The 27,919-nt window shown below is 43.6% G+C and overlaps 1 protein-coding gene across 13 annotated transcripts in view; it reads right to left on the bottom strand.

The window, feature by feature from the left end:
* Positions 1-27,919, bottom strand: part of TMEM131L (transmembrane 131 like) — a 170,658-nt gene that overhangs the window by 37,871 nt on the left and 104,868 nt on the right. For 8 of the 13 annotated variants that reach the window (XR_014069599.1, XR_014069600.1, XM_081544943.1 and 5 more), the window contains exons 8-20: positions 15,821-15,898; positions 15,472-15,625; positions 14,179-14,237; positions 13,747-13,855; positions 11,868-11,961; positions 11,200-11,353; positions 10,471-10,641; positions 9,105-9,174; positions 7,930-8,047; positions 5,952-6,093; positions 4,704-4,813; positions 3,640-3,712; positions 211-338 (exon numbers count right to left, since the gene is read on the bottom strand). Coding sequence is in view for 11 of the 13 variants with exons in the window: in XM_081544943.1 (XP_081401069.1) it covers positions 211-338; positions 3,640-3,712; positions 4,704-4,813; positions 5,952-6,093; positions 7,930-8,047; positions 9,105-9,174; positions 10,471-10,641; positions 11,200-11,353; positions 11,868-11,961; positions 13,747-13,855; positions 14,179-14,237; positions 15,472-15,625; positions 15,821-15,898 (1,460 nt within the window). In the remaining 2 variants the exon portion in view is untranslated. The remainder of the gene's footprint in view (positions 1-210; positions 339-3,639; positions 3,713-4,703; positions 4,814-5,951; positions 6,094-7,929; positions 8,048-9,104; positions 9,175-10,470; positions 10,642-11,199; positions 11,354-11,867; positions 11,962-13,746; positions 13,856-14,178; positions 14,238-15,471; positions 15,626-15,820; positions 15,899-27,919) is intronic. The other 5 variants (XM_081544945.1, XM_081544947.1, XM_081544938.1 and 2 more) reach the window with 1 other exon arrangement.

Here is a 27,919-nt window from a genome sequence, read left to right as displayed (position 1 = left end):
GATACTGTGTGAAGGGGGAGCACACGTTCTCCCTGGTGCCAGGGAGGAGCCTGACACCCAGGGAGATTAAATGTGGAGCCTTGGGAAGCTGCTCTCCTCGGCCACTGCCTTTCCTGTCCTGTGACACAGCTCATCACTGGGGGGCTAAAGAGATTACGTCTTCTTGAGAGAAAGAGTCAGTCAACAAGGAAGCAGCAGGGACACACCTACCGGATCAGGATGAGGGAGCTGACTCTTCCATAGTCAGCTGGAGTGAACACTACACCAACCCTCTTCCTTTCCAAAGGCTGCAAGTGTAAGCGGAGGATGCCAAATCTGGATTCCTCAGACTGCACACCCTGAAAGTTATTAATACATGCAATTAACTTCTGGAGAGCAAGACTCCATCGTCATTGAATGCATAAACATGACTGCTGTTTCTTTAAGGTCGGGATCTGACCATCCAATCAACCTGAGGAACGTATTTATCTCGAGCTCAGCTGCTGAGCCCAACGGAGAAGCAGAGGCAGAGGCTGCAGGACAGTCCGATGTGGACGCTGGAAAGGGGCTGGGCCTCTGGGATCGGATGGGAGCTGGGACAGTCCGATGTGGGCGCTGGAGAGGGGCTGGGCCTCCGGGATTGGATGGGAGCTGGGACAGTCCTATGTGGGCGCTGGAGAGGGGCTGGGCCTCCGGGATCGGATGGGGGCTGGGACAGTCCGATGTGGACGCCGGAGAGGGGCTCGGCCTCCGGGATCGGATGGGGGCTGGGACAGTCCGATGTGGGCGCCGGAGAGGGGCTGGGCCTCCGGGATCGGATGGGAGCTGGGACAGTCCGATGTGGGCGCTGGAAAGGGGCTGGGCGTCCGGGATCGGATGGGAGCTAGGACAGTCCGATGTGGGCGCCGGAGAGGGGCTGGGCCTCCGGGATCGGATGGGAGCTGGGACAGTCCGATGTGGGCGCTGGAAAGGGGCTGGGCGTCCGGGATCGGATGGGAGCTAGGACAGTCCGATGTGGGCGCCGGAGAGGGGCTGGGCCTCCGGGATCGGATGGGAGCTGGGACAGTCCGATGTGGGCGCCGGAGAGGGGCTGGGCCTCCGGGATCGGATGGGAGCTGGGGCTATAGACCTTTATGAGAAAGACCACCTGGAGGCAAAACATCACCGAGAAAACAGACAATAGCCTCTGCTTGAGTGCTACCGGGATCTGACCAAACCACTGGACAACTCTAAATTCTCTGTATTATTGTTTAAAAAGAAACCATCTTTATTACATTCGGTCTCTCCATTCAGGAGAACGACCTATTTATTCACATCCTCCTTTTATTCTCCCCAAGATTTCTAACTTTCTCTGAATAAATTGTATTCTAAATTTAACATTCAAGATTTAGTTCTTCATTACTGTGATAGACTTTCCCTCTTTCCATTGTTTTTTCCTAGCTCTTTCTCACTAAAAGTAATTTATTAATTTTTAGAGCTATAACCGTGTAATCTGCCTAATACCTCTCTTCTGTATTTTTAGTTTTTGAATTTGTTTTATCCCTCAGTTATTACTAGCATTTCCCGTACTATCTGAAAGAAGAAACAGTAATGGCATTTGATTCATTTTCATTAAAATTATAAACTTCATGAAGGGAGGAATTCTGCTTTATACACATATGAATACTGAAAAAAGCTGCCAATTTAAGTATTAAAAGTATAAGAACAATGCACTAATTATTAAGTAATTCTTATATGCCAGGCACTGGACTATAATTAGGTATATAAAATGCTAAGCATTCCATAAAACTATGAAATTTTCAAACATCATTATAAGTGAGAAAGAGGAGACTTGGAGAGGCTAAATTATTTACCCAGGACCACATGGAAGAGCCTGGATTTGGAACTTTGAATGTCCAATTCCACATGCTCTTAACCAAAGGAACTACATTTGTAAAAGCAAACCAACAAAACAAAAATGCAGGCCTTTCTTAAACGACAAATGATTCTATTAAGAATTTTAAGTTAAACTTGTATGTCAAAAACACTGATATTGCTCAGGAGAAAGGGGATATATGTATACTTATTGCTGATTCCCATTGTTGCATGGCAGCAACCTACACAACATTGTAAAACAATCATCCTCCAATTAAAAATTTTTAAAGAAAGGAACATTGATACTATCCGTTTTTTGTAAATATAATAAATTAACAATGGTGATAATTTCCTTTGTCACAAAAAGTATAATAATACATGGAAAATCATCAGTCACAGATTAAAGCCCTTTTCCAAGTGAGTTGCACCATTTGCTTAAGTCTGAATAGAATACTAATGTGTCAAAGAAACGGGCACCATTTTTGGAATTTCAGATTGCATATGATTAAACAGTCATGGGGCAAAATATCTGTTAGCAGAGAGGACTCATGTGTTATACCTCCCAGCACTCCTGGGAAACCGCCTGGCTGGAGGGACAAAAAGCAGGGCCAGCTCAATAGCGCACGACTCTGCTGCCTGGGCCACTGACAAAGGAAAGGAACACTACTGCCGCATGCTTCTGACTGTAAATAAGTCTCTGCTAAAAATCCATTTAAAACTTTGTTTTGATCCATTCTGTTGTAACTCACACTGGAGGTTATCTGTGGCCTCCCTCTTTCAAGTTATTCTAGAGCCAACAGTGTATCTTTGGAGGGTTTTGAGTAGAGAAAGAAAACATCTATGACATTTAAATATGTGTGTGCATTAAACATACAGTGATATGCATAGGTGTGTCTACATGTGTTGATATTTTTTTAAGAGAGGCTTCATTTTTTAATTGATCTCAAGCACAGAATGCCGTGCTGTGCTTAGTCGCTCAGTCGTGTCTGACTCTTTGCGACCCCATGGACTGTAGCCCGCCAGGCTCCTCTGTGCATGGGGACTCTCCAGGCAAGGATACTGGAGTGGGTTGTTCTGCCCTTCTCCAGGGGATCTTCCCGACCCAGGGATCGAACCGGGGTCTCCTGCATTGCAGGCGGATTCTTTACCAGTTGAGCTACCACGGAAACCCCAAGCAAAGAATACCCGTAAGTAAAATACTCAGCTACACCAGGGACCCCAGAAGGATTGCGTGAAAACTCAGTTTCCAGTCAAGCGATGTCCTTGCCATGTGACATGCTTATTACTCCCTCTCCAGAGTACTTATGCAACACCTCATGAGGGCCTAGAGGAGCAAGAATTTCAGAGAAATCCTTTTATGTAGGTTCGGTCACTATCACAGAAATTGGGTTATCTGCTAAAAACATACAGCCAGCTTAGTAGGACTTTAAAAACAAAAAAAAGGTTAGCTTTTACTTTATCTTGCCCCAAAAAGAATTTGATGGGGCTGAGGAATTTTAAGAGAATTATAAATTCTGGGGTCTCAAGTTTTACAGTTTTCTACAGAGGTCTGATTCAATTGTTATTTCTTCACTCACATGAATCTAAATAATCAAATTAAAATGATTTACAGGCTCACATGAACCCTGGGCTCCTGCTGCATTAGTTAATTGGAAAAAGCTGCGATGTATCCTTAACTCCTAGAATATAAAAATAGAGAGCCACATATATTATGAAAAGACACTTGAAACATAAATCAGTGAGGCCCGTATGCTTTGAGTCTAGTTTGTCAGCATTCTTTTTTTCTGTTTAAAGATGACATCCTACCAGGTAAGGGCAAGCTTTGGTAAGCTGGAATTCACTGGTTGTGAAATTAATCATTTGCATATCGGTGCCAAACCTATAAAGGAAAAAAAAAATTTAAATTAGCGTTCAGATCACCAAGAAAGAACATATGTGTGCATATATATACACATATAAACATATGCATGTATTTTTGCACAGATCCAGTTCCCCCAACCTGTCACTCCTGTGCCCAGCTCCCCACACAGCACCTGGCATGTTGTAAGAGCACAATAAACACTGTGGAATGAATCATGCTGGGAGCACAGGATGGAAAGACTCCTGTGGTGACAGGAGCTCCAAATCTGAAGCGATTTTCTTCCTCCAAATGGTTCAAAGCTATGGAACCCAACAGGGGGTGACTCTCAACCAAGGACGATGCTATCTCCCAGTGGGCATCTGGCCACACCTGGAGACACTTTTGATTGCCCAAGCTGGTGAAGTCCCGCCAGCGTCTACTGGGTGGAAGCTAGGGATGCTGCTAAACAATGTCCAAAGCACAGAACACATCTCCTCTCTCATCAAACAGAGTCAGTGTCCAAACCACCAGCAGTGCTGAAGCTGAGACATGGGGGATGAGGCGTCACTAAGCCAGAAGAGGAAATGTTCTAAGTGAAACCATGACTGTCGTACAAAAGTAAGACTAACAGATACAAATTCTGATCTTATCTTGTATCACAGCACTAGGCTAAAATATCCTAAACCTCCACTAAACTCACTGCCGGTGTTGCCCCGGGGTCACTGATTCCAATTCTCCATTTCAGGAGTGTATGTGCAAACTCAACTCCCTGACAAGAAAAGAATGTTCTCTTGGGCCCTGAACTTGACACAGTCACACTGAAGAGCCACACAATGCACAGGACTGGCGTGTGCCATCGGGTCTGCACGGAGGGGCGGGGGTTGGCGTCATGGGCTGATCCCACGCACATCCAAGCACAGAACCGGGCGAAATGCAAAGGACGTTCAACAGCTGCGGGTCTTAACAGGACAGGCCCTATCAACTCCTCCCACCAACCCCCTGTGAGAGGCCTCCACCGGCTAGGCGTTACCATTTGTGCAGCAGGCGCGCAGCGGCCTCGGGCTTCGGGTACAAAGAGACGGGCAGGAGCTGCAGGGAGACTGGCCACGAGGAGGGGTTCTTCACCACGAAGTACTTCACCTAGATGTGCGGGAAGGAGAGTCGGTTCCGGAGAAGGACGGAACCACCCCTGAGACGCAGCTGCAAAGACTCATCACCTAGTCAACTCCAGGAACAGTCTAGAGGATAACTGGCCTGCACGCTTCATAACAGCTGAGCAACATGAGGTGGAGGAGCTGCGGGAGATGGAAGGAGATACAGGCCACCTGGCCAGGCAAGGAGAGGCCCTGGGTTGGATGCTGTAAGTACGTATGTGAGTGGGATGAGTGGAAACCTTTGCACAGAGACTGTGGATCAGACAAAATTGTTGCGCTTACTGTTTACATTTCCTGATTTTGATAGTTAGACTCTGATATGCAAGAAGATGTCTTATTCCTAAGAAATTCTCACGGAAGTGGAGTTGGGGCATCATGTCCAACCCTCTCATATGGTCATAAAAACACGTGTGTGGAAAGAGAGTCAAGTACGACAAATGTTAAGTCAAGTACGACAAATGCCCTTCTTCATGAAGGGCAACTGGGAGTTCTTGGTACTGCTCTTGAAACTCTTCTTTAAGTTGAACTTATTTCAAAATAAAATGTTTTTAAAAAGCAGTCTCAGGATGCCCTCCCTAAGAAGCTCAATGGGTACCTGAGGAAGCATAAATTATTACCGGATCACAGTGACCTGGCTCTCAGGTGAGGAGACTTTCCAGATAAAACCTCAAGGCTGGTGCCACTGCCTTCCCTCTGCCCTCTTCCTGCCACTCAGCTCAGCAGACGTTTCCACGCAGGAAGGGAGCTGAGCATGCAAACAAGTGACAAAAAGAGGCCTCTCCCTTCTGAGCTGCAAACTCCCTCACTTTGATTGAAGCCTGTGTCAGCCAAGATCTCCTCTGCGGCTACAGCTGAATATGGCCTCAGCTGGCGTATTCTGAACTGAATACAGACTTCATAACATGTATTTGCTTAAAGTATTTCAGTCTGTTCATGAGTTTATTCCTTATTTTGTTCTTCTGACACCTCTCTCCTAAAAGCGCTGAATGGCATACATGTGTCACTTAAATTGCAACTAACTTTGATTCTGGAACAGCATCTCAAGGTGGAAATACTTGGTTAACATAAAAACGCAAGAGCCGAGGCATCACTGATGAAGAAATGAGAAGACGTGGGAGCCTCACCACGCTGTTCCTCAGGGCGGTGGCACTGAAGTTCAGCACGAGGCCGGGCTCAGGGACCAAACGAGGCAGGAAGACAGCAAAGGGCTCCGGCTCCTTGGCTTTTTTTGAATGGGCAAACCGAGTCTCTCCTAAAACATTCCTTCTGCAAAATTCGTAAAGGAAGGAATTATGGGAAATAATTTTGACATATAAAAAAGAAATCACTAAATATCACTCCAACTAAAAGGAACAAGAGGGTCTTGGAAAAAAATGGCTTATTCAGGGCATGCGTGTGTGCTCAGTCACTTCAGTCGTGTCCACCTCTTTGCGACCCCGTGGACTGTTGCCCGCCAGGCTCCTCTGTTCATGGGATTTCCCAGGCAAGAATACTGGCGTGGGTTGCCATGCCCTCCTCCAGAGGATCTTCCCAACCCAGGGATCAAATCTGCCTCTTCTGTATTGCAGGTAGATTCTTTACCACTGAACCACCTGGGAAGCCTATTCGGGGTGTGGGGGAGACAAAGACAAGATGATCTTGGAACATCCTGTCTTACTAGAAAGCAAGGAAGTGCTCAAAGAATGATGGGCACACACCAGAGACCCAAAAGCTAGCCTCAATGGGCTCCCATCAGCCAAATCTGGGACAAATCGACATCAAAAATAATAATGATGCTAATGATGGTAATGACCAAAGAATTCATAGCGATGCTCAAAAGAGTGTAGAATGAACAGAATAATTAGCAATATCACCATTTTTGCAGCCATCAATTCAATAACTGATCTCAGGCAATGATTATCAATGGGTGCCAAAATCCTACAGTGAAACATTCTCAGGGAACAGGAAATGGGTACAGACTCAAACTATCATAGCACATATTATTCATTAATTGTAAAAGGAAAAATGTAGTCTACAATGGAGAGAGTCAAATGAGTCAATCAAATAATGTCAATAATGGGACAAATTGATATTTATGTCCCTCCTCAGGTGACGCAATGATAAAAGGACACAAGAGCAACCAAGTAATTAGTACTCTTCCCCAAAATGTTTAACAGGAATGTAAACCTGAAGAAGCAATCCCAAAAAATCCAGAGTGTTGAATGTTCCATAAGACAGCTGGCTATGATGCTTTAAAGCATTACACCATGAAAGATGAAGAAAAGTGGAGACACTAAAGAAAACTAAGGAAACAAGATGACTAAATACAATGCATGATTCTTGAATGCATCCTGGATTTTAAAAAAAGGAAAAGACAGCTATAATGGATATTTTAGGGTCAACTAGGGGCTTTCCTGGTGGGTTCAGATGGTAAAGAATCCACATGCAATGTGAGAGACCTGGGTTCAATCCTTGGGCTGGGAAGATTGCTTGGATAAAGGAAGAGCTATCCACTCCAGTATTCTAGCCTGGAGAATTCCATGGACAGAGGAACTTGGCAAGGTACAGTCCGGGGGGTCGCAAAGAGTTGGACCCGACTGAGCGACTAACACTTTCACACTAGGAAATGTGAATCTGGACTGTTTATCAGTTCATATAACCACATCAGTGTTAAGTTTCTTGGGTATGTAATGACAGTGAAGTTATATGCAGGAGAATGTTCCTTAGGAAAGAAAGTCTTTCCTAATAAAGTAGTAAGGGTTGAAGTATCATGGTATCTACAGCTTACTTTCAAATGACTCAGTAAAAAGGAAGTGTGTGTGTGTGTGTGTGTGTGTGTGTGTGTGTGTGTGTGTGTGTTCGCGCGCGCGCGCACTCATACAGACACAGATGGAGAAAGAGAAAAAACAGCAGAAGTGGTAAGATGTAAACATCTGGTGAGTCCAAATTAGGAATATTTGAGTACTCATTATACTATACTTTTCAATTCTTCTGAGGTTTGAAATTTGTCAAAATAAAGGCTGGATATTAAAAATTCAGTATTGAAATTTCAACAAAGATTATGTTAAAGCGTCCCCCCAGTGCTGAATCAAAGAAACAAGGAGAACAAAGAAACAAACATACTTGCAGACGTCACCGTGCTTTAATTTCTTCCATCTTTCATATAATATACTCGCAAGTTCAGAATCCACATCCCAGGCAGACCGATCCAGAGAAAGGGTCCCTTCCCAGTTAGGATTTTCTGCAAGTTAGATCAGACTTAATGTTTAGATGCACAGAAAACATAACTCACTTAGTAAATAATGCCAAGGGTTGAGGGCTAAAACTTCTCAAACCCAGAGGACAGTAGAGTGATCAAGTGACTCCTGTCCGCTGATTGCTTTACTACAAGTCCCTCTAACTCAATGGCAAATGAGATATCAAATCAAAGGAACATGTATAACACAAAACTAAATCGAATTATGTGAAGGTAATAACATAAAAGACACATGGCTCATGAATACAGCCTGAAACAAGGTAAAAATCATACTCAGATCATGTTTCACAGCTTTAAATCTAAACGGCTAAACTGTGTCGTGTAAGCGCTAGTCGTCTCTGAGCTGGGTTGCCAGGCTTCAGAAGGCCAACGCGCAAACAGGCGGCAATCCTCAGGAAAGAGCTCAGCCTGCAGGTGCATGTTTGCACTCATAAGCTGGTCCCTGGCCGCTGGTCTGCCCTGCCTTGTCTGTGCTAAAAGACAAGGGTGGAAAAGTGGGAGTCATGCAAAGGACACCTCTGTGCTAGAACTCTCTCCTTAGGCTATATATTTTAATAAGTCAAGAGGCAGGAAGGAAACTTGAAACAGCTTTCTCTATCAACACCCTGGCCTTCAGTCTCACACAACAACGAGTGCTCCCTACAAGATGCTTATACTCTCTTCAAACACAATTCCAAATTATTGTTATTATATTATTTTTCACTAACTTCTAGTCAGACCTTTTATAAAAGAATCAGAATCGTCCAATTTTTCCTGGCGACAAGGTTGCTATGATGATCAAATATCGTGTTTGAAAAAATCCCTTACAGAAGTGCAGGTTAAGACTTAAGGGGGCGTTAATTACACAGGCACCTCAGATGGTTCTGGAGGATTCTTAATAATTTCAAGTCATTCGGTTAATGATCATGCTCTTAAAGAATAGAATATGATGCAATGATGTTAAAGGACTAATTATTCCATCTACAAATGTGCATTTTCCTCACTACTTCCCATCCCACCCAAAACTAGAGGTCTACAGAAAGCCTAAGGGCAAAATACTTACCTGCTTTTGACTTTCCCATGAAATAATGCATGCCACAATGTGCTATCACTTCAAAACCCAGACTCCCTTCCTAGATTGAAAAGTAATATATGAATAACTTAAAACACAACACTAAACACAAAAATCCTAATGCACTCAAACGCATAGCAGACATTGGCCTCCACCTCAGCGAACTTCCCTTTAACCAGAAGCCAAACAACTAGGAAGTGATTTCTTGGCCTTCTTTCTCCTTGACTGAGAGCTCTGACTGTCTCTCACAGCAGGGTCACTACAGTGGATTCTGTGCAATAATCAACGCCCACAGTGACACCCCCAGGGCCCTACAGACACCAAGCTGCCTTCTAAATTAAAGATTAAATTAGTCTCAGGATATTCTCAGTAGGGTTTTTAAAACACTGCATTCTAATCCATCATAACTACTACGCTATTCAGGACATTTAAATGAACGTCCCACTCCCTAAGCTGGGAAAGCACAGGTCACCTCTTCCACACACTCCTGCAGCCTGCCTGCTCCCTCCCAGCCACTCTTCTCACATGCAGCCCTTGATGGAAAAAGGAAATTTCTAAGAAACCTCCCCTGCTCAAAATATGGATTAATAAAATTAACCTTACATTTTGTTTAGCATACTTTTAGAAGCCCTATCTTTAAGTTTTTAGCAAAACATGCGGCACTTCTATGAAACGCCAACACTAGTAAGTGAGAAAAATCATAAAGATGGTTGTATGAACGTCTCAGAGTGAAAAATTAGAACCCAGCATTATACAGAAGAGCTTGGATCAAAAAGAAGCAATAACAGCAACTAAATGAAAAGAAATAAACATTAAGAAAAAATGAGACATGTTTAAGGTAAGACCTAAATTAAATACAATATACAAAGACTTTAGAAAGTATTTGCTAATCGCGAACCCTTTCAGGCTTTAGATTATGGCCCACTAAGGAAATCCAAGGATTATGAGCAGCTGAAAGTCACTTACCAGAGGTCTAAACAAAGCATTTAACAATTTAGTTTATTTGAAATCACTGCAAATATATACTAATGGCACAAATGTGTTTACTATAGCAAGCACATATTCCTTGCTCATTTTGGAAATAAGTGAAAATGAGATCTATTGACTTGTAATGCCTTATTTCACTTGAAAATTACTTTGAATTACTTTATGAAAAATAGAAGCTGTTTTCAAATAGAGTTCCATACTAAACAATTTATCATCTAAGACTGGCCTGGTAATATCCATTAATTTCTTAGACAGCCTTAGAAAATATGAGGTCAACTCCATCAACAAAATCCAAGCACCATACGGTAAGCTAACAAGAAATAGTAATTATTACAAAAGTCATAACACATATGGAGTGTGTAAACAATACCTTGGTGGGCGCTGAGTAAATATGAAGAGGTATTGCAAAAACAGCACCTATGTTTGTAGTCAAAAATACATGGGTGAATAGATTCATGACAATGTCTTTAACAGCAAGTTTCAAAGAAAATATTTTCCAACAGCCTGGAGGTAGAAATAAAGGGCCAGTGAAATTCAGAATCTAAAAAGAAAAGAAGTAAGAGAAATTACTTTCCTAACTAATGCTAATTATGATTAAAATCATCATACTGTGTGATAGTAAGTTCTTCTACACTTTGAGAAATAAAATGTTACTCAATTATTTCCAGGTCAAATATTGACATATCTTTCTATAAATAATAGGTTTCATTTAATATTGTACATGCAACTGTTTTTAAATTTCACAAAAGTAATCTTGACATGTTCATAGCCGGTGTTTTACCAAAACCTACTATTTTATCATGAACAAGGCTTATTTTTACTAAATGCAATCTTCTTAGGACAAATTATAATTTACAATATTTTTAAATAATGGTAATAACAAATATCTCTAATGGGATATATCCTGGTCCCTTTGAGCTCCTTGAACAATAGTTTGAAAAAATAAAGAGAGCCTAAAAGTAATTCTGAAAATGTTAAAAGAAACATACTTGCTTTAAAATTTGTAAGTGAAAGATTTTATAAATAATTAATTTCATAGTATTTGACCTTAAACAAAGCTTAAAATAGGCTAAAACTTGAATAAAAATACCATATGTACCTTTAAAATGTGCTTGGTCTCCTTGGAAACAAACACAGCATTTACTACAACACCGTGGTCAAAATGGTTGAGGTACCACATTGACCAAAGCCCTGAAGTATTCTCGTGATTCTCTATGTGAAACTGGGTTGCAGAAGGGTCCGTTTGAAAATACCTGTGAACACAGGACAGTCATGCACTCAGCCCCGTGTGTCCAGACAAACATAAGGGTGAGAATGAGCCTCTAACTGCAGCACGATGCTCGCATATCAGCCTAATCTAACCTAAAAAAAAACCACGATTGTTGCATAAAAGCATCACAGAATGCATGTTAGCGCCTTCTTCAGCCTTCCTGCCCACAAGCGGAGCACCTGAAGGCCCAAGGGTGCAGTGTGGTCAGGACCAGGACAGCTCACAGAGGCCACCAGTCAGAAACCAGGACCCGAACATAACTCAGAAACGTTTTCCTCCTTCCACACACGGATGCCTGGCCCAGATCTACTCCACCACCTCCATCATTCAGCTTCCCCTTTCCCATGCTGCAAACCACCCTTTCACAGCCTGCTGGCATTGCTAACTCGGGAAGGTGAGTCCAGAGAGAGAATCACACAAATATCACTTATGTTGTTAAATCACCTCCGGGCTGGGTCAGGGCGGGGAACCAAACAATTCCAGGGAAAGAAACCCACCCTTGAGCCACAGGAGAGGAGAGGCACGCTTCTAGTGTTGGAGTCTTTTTTTTCTCATTGTCTTCTCTCACCCCGCTGTCACAGGACGGAGCTGCTGGGAGGCAGAAGGAAATCAGTGTGAAGACTCAGTACCTTTTCTTTCATTTGCCCAAATGAAAATAGCTATTTTATATATAACATTATAATTACTGCACAATTCTGTCTCCATTAAAATCGTGCATGAGATATAAATGGTAAAATCCTTTCTTGAACACTATCTTTCCTCCTTACTGGCTGGTTGTCAGTTACCTAGAACATGGTAGTACCCCTCTTCATTTCTTCTCTCATTTTGAACCTCTCATTTCTTCTTTTGGAGGAAAAGAGAGAGTCAACGCTTTGTGGCTCTCCTTTTGTAAAGATCTTAAGAGGCAAGATTGAAGGCAGGAGGAGAAGGGGACGACAGAGGATGAGACGGTGGGATGGCATCACCGACTCGATGGACATGAGTTTGAGTAAACTCCGGGAGTTGGTGATGGACAGGGAGGCCTAGTATGTTGCCATTCATGGGGTCGCAAAGAGTCGGACACGACTGAGCGACTGAACTGAACAGGCGAGTCCTTAGGTCTGCAGAGACGACAAAAGTGAACAGCTGAGCCCACTATGGTGGGGAAAGAGATGCGTGTGGAGGGGTGAGCCAGAAATGAACAGGTCAACCCAAGATCACGGAGGAGCCTCACAGTCAAAGTGGGACCTCGCTGCCAAAACACTGCTGATTCATCAATCACTCGTATGTGTTCCTCAAGCCAGGTCAGGACATCATCACACTGGTACTGAATTCTTAACTCTGATACTAATACCTGACTTTTTTTTTTAGCAGTATGTTAATATATGTTCCCCTCCTAAAATTCAAACACTAACAAAAAGATGTGAAAATAAGTCTACCTTTCCCTAGACAAGGGGAACAACTGGCAGCAGACTCCCGAGCATCCTTCCAGTGCTCCAACACACGCAAACACACAGGTGCCCTCAGAAAAACCACCCGCACACCTGTGTGTGACTCTCAATACCTAAAAAGGTCTAGTCCCCCACCCCCACGCAGATGAATTACAGTTTAACCAATCTCCTGTTGTGTTACCACAAACAATGCATATTTCTGTTATTACCATTTTGAATATATACAAGTGTATCTCTCATAAGATACACTCCCAGGATAAGCTCGGAGAAGTAGAATTAAGGATCAGAGAGCATATATGCACATCTTAAGTTTTCATAGAAATCGCCAATTTTCCCTCCCAAATAGCCTGTATCAATCTATACTCATGTCAAGAAATCAGTGTTGTTTTCTTTCTAATCATTACCAGCACAAAATACTAATGATCTTTTTAATCTTCATAGACCTAAGTCCTAAGTTATATCTCACTTAGTGCTTTAAATTAACATTTCTTTCAATATAAGTGAGTCGGGTCTTGTTTTCATATATTTAAAATGTATTTCATTTCTTTGTAGAAACCTTTTGAACTATAAATAAGACTGAGGATAGGACTGGGTTTACACTCACTAGATATCCCGCATTGCATTCTATACAAACAAACAAAACCGCACAACCCTATCTGTAAAAGCAGTATGTCCATCAGACGCATGTACAACCTGGCCTTTCAAACTACCAACTGAGCTCTGATCTATAAACTCAAAATCCTACTCACATGGCATCATAAAAGCAGCACACTTCTTCCATCAGGTCACCTCTTAGAACTATTAAGGCTGTGGAATTGAAACGAAGCCCATTCACTTCCTAAAAGCTTGCCTAGGCTGCAGCTGAGTCATCACAGAAAGAACTAGTGCCACAACAACTAAATAACGAAAACAAAAAGACAGTCTCCAACATTTTTAAAATCTGTACCTTTGCAAGTAAAAGAAGCAATTTTTGTAAAGTTCGTTGTGGAAGTAGGTAGGAGTACTGGTTCAAACTGCAGAGACAGGACATCTCTCTGGGAGAAATGACGTACATCCTGTAACAAAACACAATCCACAATACAGCTCTTAGCGGCGTGGAGGCTGACCCAGGTTGAATCAACCCTGTTAAAACGGCTGAGTAGCTCAACTGGCATAGACAGCAACTGCTCAGCAGAAGACGTAATGACACGTGCTATTCTGTAATAGCACGAAGGGGTGCTGACAACCTTCATCCAAATATGGGCTCAAGCAAGGGAAAAGGGTTTCAATGGAAGCAAAAGATAACAGAGACAAGTGTTTTCTCAAAAATCCTCATGTTCTGTAATTAAATATGCACTTGTAAGTGTAAACTATACTTTACACAAGCATTTAAAATTACCTGTATCCATATAAGGCTGTTTCCTGAATGTAATATATACATATTCACCGCTGAATCATCTGTTCAAAAGAATCAAAGTAATGAGATTAACACAAAGGACCATCTCATTCTCACATTTTAATACTGAAGTTAAAATATCACATAACACATTTCTATTAAAAAATGCAATTCATCTTCCAACACTAAAATTGAAATGAGGAGCTGTTTTCTGTTGGGTATTCTTTCAAGTCACAAGAAAAAGGACGCTGCCAAAAAGACTCTCTAATGATGAACTACTAGTAGAAAAAAGTCTGAGTGTCGGGTCATACTCCTACTCCCTTTAGATGAAACTAACCAAGTGGACAGCTTCAAATAAAGCTGAGGTCTCCTACTGATCAGACAGCCCCTCATTTCCTTACTTGACAACCACACTTGGGAAAAATAAAACCCTGGATCTCAGGATGCAGGCTTCCCTTTAATCCTCACCAACAGAAATGCTCCCCATGCTATCGGAGTCGTCTCTACACTGATGTCCACCTGGCCATTCTGGGAACCAACAGAAACTAAGAACCCCAGGACAAGAAGGCTCTCCTGCTGACCCACGACTACTATAATCAATTCTGAGGACGAGAAAGTAAACCATGTTTGATCAACAATTAAGACTGCCAATGTAAAACTGTATTTTGGTACCAGAACAGTATTGATAACCAATGGATAACAGCAAAGCTGACATGATAAAATTCATGGATCATATGTCCTCTACAAAATCTCTTAGAAACTTAAACTGATCAACAAGGTTATTCTTGGTAAGTAGGGCACACAATTTCAAAGGTAAAATTCATAGAAAGGAACACTGCAATTCCCGCTACTCTAACTTGTCAGGCGTCCAGGATCAAGCCATACCAGGAACATACCATCAACTATGAGAAATACAAACAGCATGACTCGGTCAACTGAGCTTCTGCAAATCATAAAACAGAACCAAGACACAAGACTTAAAATATTGCGTGAATAGTTATATTCGACTGTAGTGCCCATTTAATTTGTTCACTTCAAAATGTCAAGGAAACTATTTCTCGGGAAAATACAGAATGGTTTGCTGTTGCTGCTTAATTTACTTTAAAATAATACACCCTTACTAGCAGACGCACACTGAAAACTAGTTACTACTGCAGTGTATTAATAATGAAAGCAAAATCTCTTTGTCTTGGATTACAACAAAGCAGTCTGCGATCTAAAAGTAAACAATACAGAAAGATGATGCAGGTGAATCAAAATATATTTTAACAGAAAAGTTTAAAGATTCTGCCATACCTGAGCTCTCAGATTTATCTGTAGCTACATAAATAATAGACAGATGATCTAACAAATCTTGTGTGTTTTCTTCAAATTCTTTTGAGGTGTTTTCCACTGTTACAATTATGCTCATCTGTAGCCGTAAAACATCATCCGATTCCACATAACAACTCTGAGATTGGAGAGATGGAAAAAAAGGAAAAACTCGAAAAATCAACTGAATTTTTTTATTTCAAATTTTAGGGGGGAAAGCACTTAGGGGAAAAGCATATGCATTTCTGCAAATAAACATGCTGTTTTATTTTTTATTTCTAAACAAAGAGGCAGGAAGGAAGGCAGGAAGAAAACATAAAATTTTTAATTTTACCTTTAGTTGCTGACACACTTTATTATGTAAACTGCATTCCAGTTGCACCTGCAAGAGGCTAGAATTAGTGGTTTCCGCCTAAAAGAAGAAAAAGGAGGGAAAGAAATTACAAGGAAGCAAAAGTCTCAATCTACTATCAATAGTAAACAATCTATCACTTAATCAGAAATTAGATTTCTTCATTCATTTTATTCATTCAGCATGTATTTGAGCCTCTGCTAAATGTTAGGCAAAATTCTATTTGCTGGGAATACAACAGTGAATAAAACAGAAAATCTCTGTCACTGAGCTTACATCTAATGGAAATCACAAGCTCTCCCATGGGCAACATGAAAATTCCTGTTATGGCAACAGGCAGATAAATATGTTCTAGATATACACAGGCACACTGTCGCTTGGCTTTTCTCATATTTTTTGAACTTTCTGCTCCAACAGAGGAGCCTGCTCTTATTCGAAAGTAGGTTCACTCAGTTCAGTTCAGTCGCTCAGTCGTGTCCGACTCTGCGACGCCATGGACTGCAGCCAGGCTTCCCTGTCCATCACCAACTTCTGGAGCCTACTCAAACTCACGTCCATCAAGTCAGTGATGCCATCCAACCATCTCATCTTCCGTCATCCCCTTCTCCTCCCACCTTCAATCTTTCCCAGCATCAGGGTCTTTTCAAATGAGTCAGTTCTTCGCATCAGGTGGCCAAAGTATTGGAGCTCCAACATCAGGCCTTACAATGTACATGCAGGACTGATTTCCTTTAGGATGGACTAGCTGGATCTCCTTGCAGTCCAAGAGACTCTCAAGAGTCTTCAACACCACAGTTCAAAAGCTTTAATTCTTTGGTGCTCAGCTTTCTTTATAGTCCAACTCTCACATCCATACTACCGTGAAAACAACAGCTTTGACTAGACAGACCTTTGTTGGCAATGTCTCTGCTTTTTAATATGCTGTCTAGGTTGGTCATAGCTTTTCTTCCAAGGAGCAGGTGTCTTTTAATTTCATGGCTGCAGTCACCACCTGCAGAGCCAATTAATGGTTCTGATGCCTGGCTCTCATCAGTAGAATGAGCTTAGATGCTGTGACAAAACCATAGGAGAAGGTCCACCATTCAACTGGCAATCATTTTTAATAGGTGGAAGAGAGGTGGATGGAAGAAACAAAAGTATATGAAAAGATTGCAGAATTTCATAAAGTTCAAAGATCTTAACACCTGGGATGATATCGAGGAAATGCAAAGTCAATCTAGGCACATGGCCATCTGGGTGGGAGGGTGGGGGCAGCAACAGTGAATACACAGCAACATCAGGCGGTGCAGCACGTGCATCTAAAGGATTCTCTTTGTTGAGTCTGCCATGTCTGGCATAGTAATTATAAAGAAGGCACGTGGCTTGGCAGTCTCGGTCAGAACACTAGAAAATCTCAGCAAGGCATGAAGGCATTCCCCACATCCTTGGCTGACTCACCTGTGGGTACATGTCAATTCACTCCAGGAGGATTTCGTTTTAAGTAGAATCACCACAATTATGTTTAATTTGTTAGATTTATAAGAACTATCTAAGTATATTATATAAAAATATATCTTTAACTTCCTCAACTGTCATTCAGCAATTAATGGACAAAACAAGAATAAAATACAGTTGATCCTCAGTTCCGTGGAAGCAGACTGGAAGGAACTTGAGCATTCTTGGGAGTGTGGTCCCTGTGGGGCTCCTAGATCCCATCCCCTGCAGCTGCTGAGGGACCACAGCATATTACACTTTAAAGTGTGGTAAAACAGTTAAGGGGTTTAACCAAGCTGGGATTCCCTTGTGGCTCAGCTGGTGAAGAATCCACCTGCAATGCAGGAAACCTGGGTTCAATCCCTGGTTTGCAAAGATCCCCTGGAGAAGGGAAAGGCTACCCACTCTAGTATTCTGGCCCGGAGAATTCCACGGACTGTATAGTCCATGGGGTCACAAAGAGTTGGACACGACTGAGAGGCTTTCACTTTCACTTAGCCAAGCTTGTAAATAGGATCAAACATCTAGCCGAGGCTCTTTTTAAAAAGTAATTGCTTAAGAGAAACACCAATACAGTATATTAACTCATATATATGGAATTTAGAAAGATGGTTAACGACGACCCTATATGCAAGACAGCAAAAGAGACACAGATGTAAAGAACAGACTTTTGGACTCTGTGGGAGAAGGCGAAGGTGGAACGATATGAAAGAATAGCACTGAAACATGTATATTACCATATGTAAAACAGATGACCAGTGCCAGTTCGATGTATGAAGCAGGGCACTCAAAGCCGGTGCTCTGAGACAACCCAGAGGAATGGGGTGCGGAGGGAGGGGAGAGGGGGTTCAGGATGGGGGGACACATGGGCACCTGTGAGTGATTCATGTCAGTGTACGGCAAAATCCACAATACTGTAAAGCAATTAGCCTCCGATTACAATAAATTAATTTTTAAAAAAGTAACTGCTTGTATCAGATTTGAACAGTAATATCATCTGTAAACTGAACCTCAAATCTCAAGCAAGAGCTAGATTTTTTAATTTGTCTTTCTGTGAGCCAAGTCCCACATCAAACACATAAACAAAGAAAGCCCACCTACTCCTTGAAACTGTTAATCAAGCTGTAAGTGACCCCTTGTATCCCAATCCAGTAGGGACCCTCTTCTGCCTGACCTTGCTCCCTACTTGGCCGTCTCCTGCTGTCTCTCATCCTCTTTGGCGCGTCTGCTGGCTCTCCTGCCTCCGGCACAGACATTACAGTCACTCCAGGTTCGGTCTCTGTCCCCTGCTCTCTCACCCGACATGAGGGGTGACCCTGCCCCCTCGCCCAGCACGCCGAAGCCACCCATGCTTCTCTCATTGGTGCAGGCTGCTCTGTGCACCCTCACGTGCAGCCAATGACGGGGTGCCCCTGCTGTGGGCCGTGTCTGCACACCACTCCTCAGACCACTGTTTAAGCCAGAAACCTGGAAACCAACCTGCCCCAACAACCCTGAACCCAGGTGTACTGAGTGGATGTCTTCTGCAGCCCCTGGACGTGTTCCCTTCCCTTCATTCCTAACGAACACCCTAAGGCTCAGCGCACTATGCCCAGGGGCCAAACCTAGCCTGTGTGTGCAGATAAAGTCTTGATGGAACATGGCCACGCTCTCTCTTTTGCAAACTGCCTATGGCTGCCTTCAGGCTAAGATGGCATAGTCGAGTCTATAGCCTACAAAACCAAAACGAATGCCTCTCTGGGCCTTTACAGGAAAAGCTGATGGACCTCTGCCCTGGTGGGAGGAAGGAGGTAGGCAGGCTGGCACAGTAACTCCCTCCCAGGCTCCGCGTGTCTACCTCTGTCCTCTCCTCTGCACTGTCCACAATGCATCAGGAATGAGTTTACTAATACACAAACCAGGTCACATCGCAATTGCTCAGAACCCATCAAAGACTTCCTGCTCAGCCGAAGCCCCAAGTCCTTTACTGCACCTGTAGGACCGGGCACCTGCCTCTTCTCTACCTCCGTGTTTATGCTTCAGCTTCATCTACTTTCTGCTCCATTTTGCCATCAGCCTCTGAACGTGCTGTTCCTTTGCCTTGAACTCTCACTCCCAACCCACCGTCCGCTCCACCTAACTAAATCTGATTCACCCTTCATGTCCCAGCAAAAACACTAGTCTTAGGGAGGTGGTCCTGGACACCACCCCGGGGGTCAACATCAGCACTCACACTCAGGCCATAGGTCATGACCCTACAGCAACCTGTCCAAGGCCCACCTTCCCCAGCAGACCGTAGCACCCTGTCTGATGCTTTCACCACTACGTCTACCACTTAATGAGCACTGAGCAGACGGCTGATGTTGGAAGGGAAGTGGGTGCACAGTCGCAAATGCTCGCTTGAAAGGTGCCAGCCTGCTAGGGGCAAGAAACTAAAAATAAACAATGGCCCTAAAATAAAAGTGCGCGTTGAAACCTGATACTTGGCACGTGCTTCTGATCTGAAACTTTCCCCCAAACAAGTTTAGAGAAAAACCCATATCAACACAGTTACGACCAGGCTGGGTTTTGTTTAATTAACCTACAACATTTTAACTATAGGTCTTAATCTGACAAGGCAATTTTCTTGCCTAAAATATTTCTTCACATGTTGAAATAAAGTTAAAAGTCCAAAATTATGACTTTGAACATGATTAAAAATCCTACCTGCACAGTGATCTGATGTGATTTTAGAGCCCGCTATTTTGTCATTCTTGGTAAATTTCTGGATGAATGAATTTATAATTTACCATGTTAAGTAAGATTCTTCTATCAGTTGGAAACACAACAAAAATAAACTATGTCGTTTTATTTGCTGCACAACCTGTTTCAGAACTCCACAAGGGGGAGTGCCAGCACCTCCAAACTGCCCTTGAAGACGCAGACTTTTCTCAAAGAGAAATCTCAATGTTCGTGTCTCTTTCCCAAAAGAACAAAAGTATTGCACTCTGGACTTAAAAAGGGAAACTATAACCAAAACACGAACCAGCTGGGGCCACCACTGGCACACTGGGATGATAAACTCGCTCTGAGAGACCCCAGCGGGGCACATGTGTTTTGACTGCTTATGCAGAAGTGTGCCTGGGCAGGTTATAAAAGAAAAACAAAAGTCTACTTTTCTTTTGAAACTTCCCACATCATTTTAACAAATTAGTTCATAAATCTGACAGTGAAAAGAAACAATAACTCCTCAGCAGTTCTCACATAAGTGTATGGTATTATTCCCTTTTAGAAGGTGGGAAAAAATGCGGTCTGAAGGACTCAAATGACTTATCAAAGATCCAAAGATTAGCTAGTGGAAAAACAGGGGCAAAAATAAAAGCAGTTCTTCTATTAAGTCATCAGTATTTTTTCCATGTAAGTCTGAATAGGTCATGTTTATTTCTCGGGTACTTGCAAGCCTAAAAATTCTTCAACATGAAAACATGTCTTACAAAACCATACCAAGAGAGAATGCAACTGTCAAGAAAATAGCCCTGTTAAGATGCCTTTTGTATGGCATGTATTTCCAAGGTTTTGTGGAGAAGCGGTCTAAACTTAGGGAATGAGATGAAAGAGAAAAAAATTACCTCCCTCTACTTGCTTAAAAAACTGGTCTTTGTGTACCAGGCCAGGGGCAGAGGGTGATTCTGGGGGGCTGTGTGCAATCAAACAGGAGAGAAAATGATGGGCTGAAAGTTCTAAGTCATTTGAGATGATTTTCATTAACAAGAATAAACCATACCCTGACAAAAGTATAGGAGAGTCTATAATGCATCAACTCAGACAGAATGAATAAGAGACCTGAAATTATGATGTTCCCAGTAATGATCACACATGAAAACTTCTCATTTAAAGAATATAATGTACGAAATATAAAATAATTACTTGGATAAACCCTAATTACTTAGATAAATTCCCTTTCACGGTTTTTTTTTTCACACGTTATTAACTCTTTTTTAGCAATATTTATTTATGTGGTTGTACCGCATCTCAGCTGCACGATGCAAGATCTTTATCTGCCGCGCATACACGCTTGGTTGCAGCATGTGGGATCTAGCTCCCTGATCAGGGATCAAACCTGGGTCCCCTGCATTGGGGGCCCAGAGTCTTAGCCACTGGACCACCAGGGAAGTCCCCCTTTCACAATTCTGAATGCTAAACTGCAGAGGCCTTATACAGGTAAATCTCTTCTGCCCACGTGTGTCTTTGGAACACAGAGCCAACATAAGTCATGTGACTGTCCCAGCCAGTGGCCCACTCACACGGTGCTACATAAAACACATTCTATACAGGAAATGATTTTGTATAAAATGAGTACTTTCCCGGTCCCTTCTACACAGCACTCATACTCTTTAACCAAACTCCTAAATTAGTGTCTCCTCTGTAGCAGACAGGCTCAGCTGACTCAATAGGTGCTGCATGGTACTAACCAGCCCTCAACACTACCAATAACCTGGTTTTCAAATATGTAACCATTGAAACAAAATTTACTTATATTGCCAGGCCCACTCACTAACATATCTCTAAAATCCTTAGAGCTGGCTGAAATGAGGTTTTATTTATTTTAAGGGAAAAGGGTTCAGCACACATATCGTATTTTTCCTTACCCACATCGTTTTAGAAAAGGCAGTGCGGCCAAGTGACTCTGCAGTCAACACAGATTCAAGATGAAACCCCAGACATGAAACCTGGGGGATATTCTCTACCTTTTCCAAGACTCAGCTTTCTCTTGCATAAAGCAGAGGTAATGGGCTCATGGCCATGTCAGCAGCGTTAAATGAGACACATATGCCAATCATAGCACACCAAACAGACCCTCAAAAGGGAGCATTTGCTTGTTTATTCACAATTAGCGCACTCAATTAATGAAATTCCACAACAACTAACTTAAATGCTTCTCGAAAGCATTTTCTCCGTGTCCAAGCTGTCAGAAGGCGGAACTTCCCTGGTGGTCCAGTGGTTAAGAATCCGCCTTGCAATGCAAGGGACGCATGTTCCAAGCTGTCAGAAGGCGGAACTTCCCTGGTGGTCCAGTGGTTAAGAATCCGCCTTGCAATGCAAGGGACGCATGTTCGAGCCCACGAGCCTCAGGGCATCTAAGCCCATAAGCTGCAACCATGACCCAGTGAAGACAAATAAATAAATTTCTTTTTAAGTTGTTAGAAAGGAAACTCCTCTCCCCCAAACCTTTGGTTTCCAAGAGAAGGGACTTTTTTTTCCTTAAATGCGTCAAATTCTTCTTGTCTTACCTCATAATTGGTTCAGAACTCAAGAAAAGAGAGAGAAGTCATTTAGTGCACACCACCTCCCCTTCCCCCCACTCCTGAAATGTGCCAGGAATCGTGAAAGACAAAAAGCAACATGGAGAACAAGTTATCAGTGACTATGCAGACGTCCAGTCGGAACAAGTGGCAGCGGCCTGCCCTGTGCAACACTCCTGGCTTTTACAGCTGGCAGCTGGCTCAAGCTACCACAGCCTGGGCTGGCAGCTTCAGGGCTGCATGCGGGCTTTCCACCTCAGCAGGTCATGGTGGCTCAACCCAACGGCAAGCAGCTATTTTTATACAATTGGCTGATGCGGGGCCTTAAGCAAATGCAAGTGAGCCCTGAAGGCCTGGCCCGTCCTTGAGCCGGGCTGAGGCCTGCACGGGTTCAGGAGCAACACAACAGGGCTCTGAGCGAAGGAGGCACGGCACAGCGGAGGCTGTGAAGGAAAGGGTGTCTCCGCGGGAAACAGTATGCTGGTTCCTCAGCAAGTTAAACGCAGAATGCGGGATGGTCCCGCGGATCCGCTCCTGGGTTCACGCCTGGAAGTAACAGGAGGGGCTCCAACAGGTACTTCTACACCTAGATTCACAGCAGCATTATCCACAGTAGCCAGATGGAAACAACCCAAAATCCACAGGCAGCTGAATGAATAAACACAACACGGGATGTACACATAATGGAGCATTATTCAGTCAACAGGAGAGGAAATTCTGACACCTGCTACCACACGGCTAAACCTTGAAGACACCTGTGCTAAATGAAACAAGCCAATCACAAAAGGACAAACTCATAAAACAGTTTTTATGTATACTTTATTACAATTTAAAATCCTTTCTTTTTGGCTGCACCACACGGCATTAAGGATCACAGCTGCCTGACCAGGGATCAAACCAGCACCCCCGCGCAATGGAAGTGCAGAGCGCAACTGCTGACCTCCAGGGAAATCCACAAAAGGGCAAATACTGTGTGATTCCGCGGATGCGGGGACGCGGGACAGTCAAATGTGGGACAGAAAGGAGAATAATGTTTACAAGGGACCAAGGAGGAATCGCTGCTTAATGGGGGGCAGGGTTTCAGTCTGGGCAGACAAAAAAGTTCTGGGGGTGGGTGGCGGTGATGGCCACACAGCAATGTGAGTGTAATTCATGCCACTGAACTGTACGCTTAAAAACGGTTAACATGGCAAACAAATTGGGGGTTACACATAGTTTACCATAGGAAAAGAGAGGGGGGAGAAAAGAAAAACAAAACAAAAAGGTATCCCAGACTCAGGGCTCTCTTCAAGATAGACAGAGCTTCCAGAATACAATCTGCTTCCAAGGCATATTGGAAGGGAACTGCGCTGAGTCCAACTCCAGGCAGGCGGTATGGACAGGCTGCTCCAAATTCTGTTCCTTTTTATGCATTATCTTCACAGCCAGGAGTCAGAACTGTGAAAAGGTTTGTTTACCTTCATGTGGTTCGTCCACAGACTCAAGAATTCCTCTCTAACTCACTGGCCCCACAGCTAATAACCATCTAAATGCTAACTGCCACTTCAGATTTTCAAGATCCAAAGAGGTAGATACGTCCAGGGGTAGCAGCTCTTATACATAAAGAAGCAGTAAGGGTATTCTTATTAAAGAGAGATGCTGTCATCTTGGGTTGAGTCAGAGACGCAATTAACAGAAGTATTGCATGCGCGAAGAAGGCAACCACTAAGGGCTGTCCTTGGAACAATGAGGCTCACTCCAGAAATCAGAGAGGTTAGAGAAACATTCTCATTTTCCTATCAGGACAAGAGGAACTAAAACAAAACAACAAAAAAAGGAACGCAGACTGATGAAGCAGGAGGAAGAGAGGGCTGCCCTTTGGAGAAAGGCTGACACCTTCGGGAATAACTAGACAAAGTTACAACAGAAAAGATCATGCTGCCTGGTTCAACGGACAGAGCCAGAGACAGCCTGGAGTCAGACTCAAGTGAAGGAGCTGTATCTTCGTGCTTGCTTGAGCTTAAAAAAAACACCAAAACCCTCCTACTAAAGGAAGACAAGCAAGATCTCAGAGGACTGGAATTGCTCCTTCAAAAGGCAACATAAGAGCACCCAGTGTGGGGAAGAGAAGAAAACTCAGCAGACTCAGAACCCAGCAACTGTATCTCTCTTGCTTTGGGAGAACTCACAAGAAAATATCTAGAGGAACATCTCGAGGAAAAAATACTTCTAGACCAAAAAAGAAAGAAAAGGTTAAAAAGCGGCCGTGGGGTTGCACCAATTACAGCATACAGCAGAGGTGTACAGTGTTAGGGAAAATGGCATCAGCAAAAGCAGCTGGTTAAACAGAAACTCATCCGAGCCTCCTTGACAGAGGAGGGGACAGGAATGAACCAGCGCAGGCTGGAGGCAAAGAACGCCAGGCGCACAGCCGGAGGAGGGGGCACAGGACTGGGGCCCAGGTGCCAACCCTCACTGGGCCCCCAGCCCCCAGGATGTCAACCACAGTTCCCCGTCAGGAGTCTGCTGCAGACAAGCTCCACCTGAAACTAGCAGGATGACAAGGAAACACCTTCCCAAAGAGCAGATTCCAGGAATCTCTGTGAGAGGCAGGGGAAACCACATCCCACATCATGCACACGTCTCAAAGTAGCCCCACCCCACACTCCATCCCGAAACAGAGCAGGGACACCACTCTGCAAGGGAATGCCTGCCACACGGGCTCCCTGCAGAACGGGGAGGACAGACACGGCCACTGCAAGGCTCTAACGCTGAGCGCAGACCCAGGCCTGTTGGAGTCACTTCCCAAGAGAGGAGGTGGCAAGCGCAGGTGGCTCCTCCTCCGGTAAACCTCTGGACAGGCAACCTCTGCCAGTGGAGCTTCAGGGCACACGTCTTGGGATGCTCCTGGTGGTCCAGTGGTGAGGACTTGACCTCTTAACACAGGGGGTGTGGGTTCAATCCCTGGTCAGAGTTTTTTGCCTCATGGCCAAAAAACCAAAACATAAAAAAGACAGAAGCAATACTGCAACATATTCAATAAAGACTTAAAAAAAATAAAAAACAAAGGGCACAGGTCTTAGGCTCAGAACAACGGGCACAAACTGATGCTGACACCAGAGGATGCTCTCTCGGCCCTCCACCCCGCTCTCTGGCAAGTGACGAAATACTGGGAACAATCCTGCTCAGAATTCGTGCCCTGAGGGGCTGGCGGGCATGTTTTCCAAATTTGGTGGCTGTAAGGTTGATAATGTAATATTCCTACATGTCAGGATTCTAGATCAAGAGAGAACTGGTGTTGAACCACTCCGACTCCTAAAGCCCCGGGGAGCACGGACGTCCTAGCGGGGAGGGGGGGCCAGGCTGGGGCTGCTGGGATTCCCCGGCTGCACATAGGCACGGAGCACTCTCTAAGACAAAAGACAAACTAAGGAGTCAGGGAGGACTCCAAATTCTCTGCACGTTAACTCGCAGCCCAAAGAATCTGATACAGGACTAGAGCCTCCACCTTTCACGATGCGCCAGGGGCTGAATCTCTGAATTTTAAATTTCTCCCTGAGAGTTTTCACAGTAGGAGAGAGTTCACACACAAAAACTTTTTAAAGTGATAAATGCATTTTAGCGATGTGCCAGAAACTAGGTTCTAAGCTTTTTACATGTTTTAATTTATTCAACAGCTACAGCACTCTTAAGAGGTAGCACTATTATCTGTATTATAAACTGAGACATAAAAAGGGTAGGTAATCTGGCCAAGATTACTCAGAACAAAGACTTTAATCCAAGTGGGTTTTAGAATTCACTTTATTTACTACACTATACAGCTCTAGGATAGGGCATCTGTACAAGGCTGGAGTTGTTTTTTTAGTTGGAATATCTTAATTCTGTTATCTGATCCTCTTTCAAAGCTCTGGTGAGCTATACTGGATACTCAAAAAGAATCTGGGATGGGAAACAGATGAGGACATGAACTTTAGGCTCCGGGCACAGAGTGGCTTTGGAGCAGATTGCTGACGAATTATTATGATGCATCTGGGAGCTTCCTGGGGCAGCTCAACTGTGCACCCCAGTAGTCCACAAGGAACAAAAACAAGGGCTGGTAAATCGATGGGAGAAGGAAGAGGCTCAGAAAGGAAGGCGTTTGGCCACAAGCAGTCAGCTCATCTCCATGTCGGGGGTGGGGGGTAGAGGGGAGGCTTAACAACACGAATGTCCAACATCTCAAAGGTACAAAACCGAGGAGCCAATGGAATAAGGAAATCAAACAGGGAATACTCCTGCCCCTCTGCCCCGAGCCTGCCTGCCCGTCAAGGCAGGGCAGTCACCTATGAGTGGGCCAGACAATGAGCCTGTACTGCAGGCAGGGTGGGGACTATCAGAGGAGCTGGCTTCTTTCCTCCTCCTCTCTACACCCTGGGGAAGGGTGCTTGTCCTGGATTCAAACATCCCTTCCACAAGAGGAAACGCAGATGGTCAACAGGCACATGAACTGATCAGTGCTGATCATCAGGGGAACGCAAATCAACACCACAGACGGTATCCTCTCACACCCGTCAGAACGGCTACCCTCAAAAAGACCACAAACAAGTGTCGGTGAGGATGCAGAGAAGAGGGAATCCTTGAACACTCTAGGTAGGAGTGTAAATTGGTGCAGCCACTCTGGAAAACCAGGGATTCTCTTGTGGCTCAGATGGTAAAAAGATCCACCTGCAATGTGGGAGACCTGGGTTCGATCCCTGTGTTGGGGAGATCCCCTGAAGGAGGGCATGGCAAACCACTCCAGTATTCTAGCCTGGAGAATCTCCATGGACAAAAAAGCCTTGTAGGCTACAGTCCATGGGGTTGCAAAGAGTCGGACACAACTGAGTGACTATCACACACAACATGGAAAACAGTCTGGAGGTTTCTCAAAGAACTAAAAATAAAATTACCATATGATCCAGCAATTCCACACCTGGGTATATATCTAAAAAATACAAAAACACTAATTTAAAAAGATACATGCATCCCAATGTCCCTAGCAGCATTATTTACAACTGTCAAGATATGGAAGCAACAACAGATAAATGGATAAAGATGGAGTATACATATACAATGGAATACTACTCAGCCACGAAAAAGAATGACATTTTGCCATTTGCAACAACATAGATGGACTTTAGAGATTATGCTAAGTGAAGTAAGTCGGACAAATACAGTATGGTATCACTTATATGTAGAATCTAAAAACTACAACAAAGTAGTGAATCAGACAAAAAAGAAGCAGACTCACAGACATACAGAACAAACTAGTGGTTACCAGTGGGGAGAGGGAAAGAGGGTGGGTTAGGACAGAGGAAGGAGATTGAAAGATATAAACCATTCTGTCATA

The sequence above is a fragment of the Giraffa tippelskirchi genome, chromosome 11 (genome assembly GCF_054371585.1).
Source record: "Giraffa tippelskirchi isolate mGirTip1 chromosome 11, T2T-mGirTip1v1.2.pri, whole genome shotgun sequence".
Taxonomy (NCBI): domain Eukaryota; kingdom Metazoa; phylum Chordata; class Mammalia; order Artiodactyla; family Giraffidae; genus Giraffa; species Giraffa tippelskirchi.
This window is presented reverse-complemented; position numbering and strand designations above follow the sequence as displayed.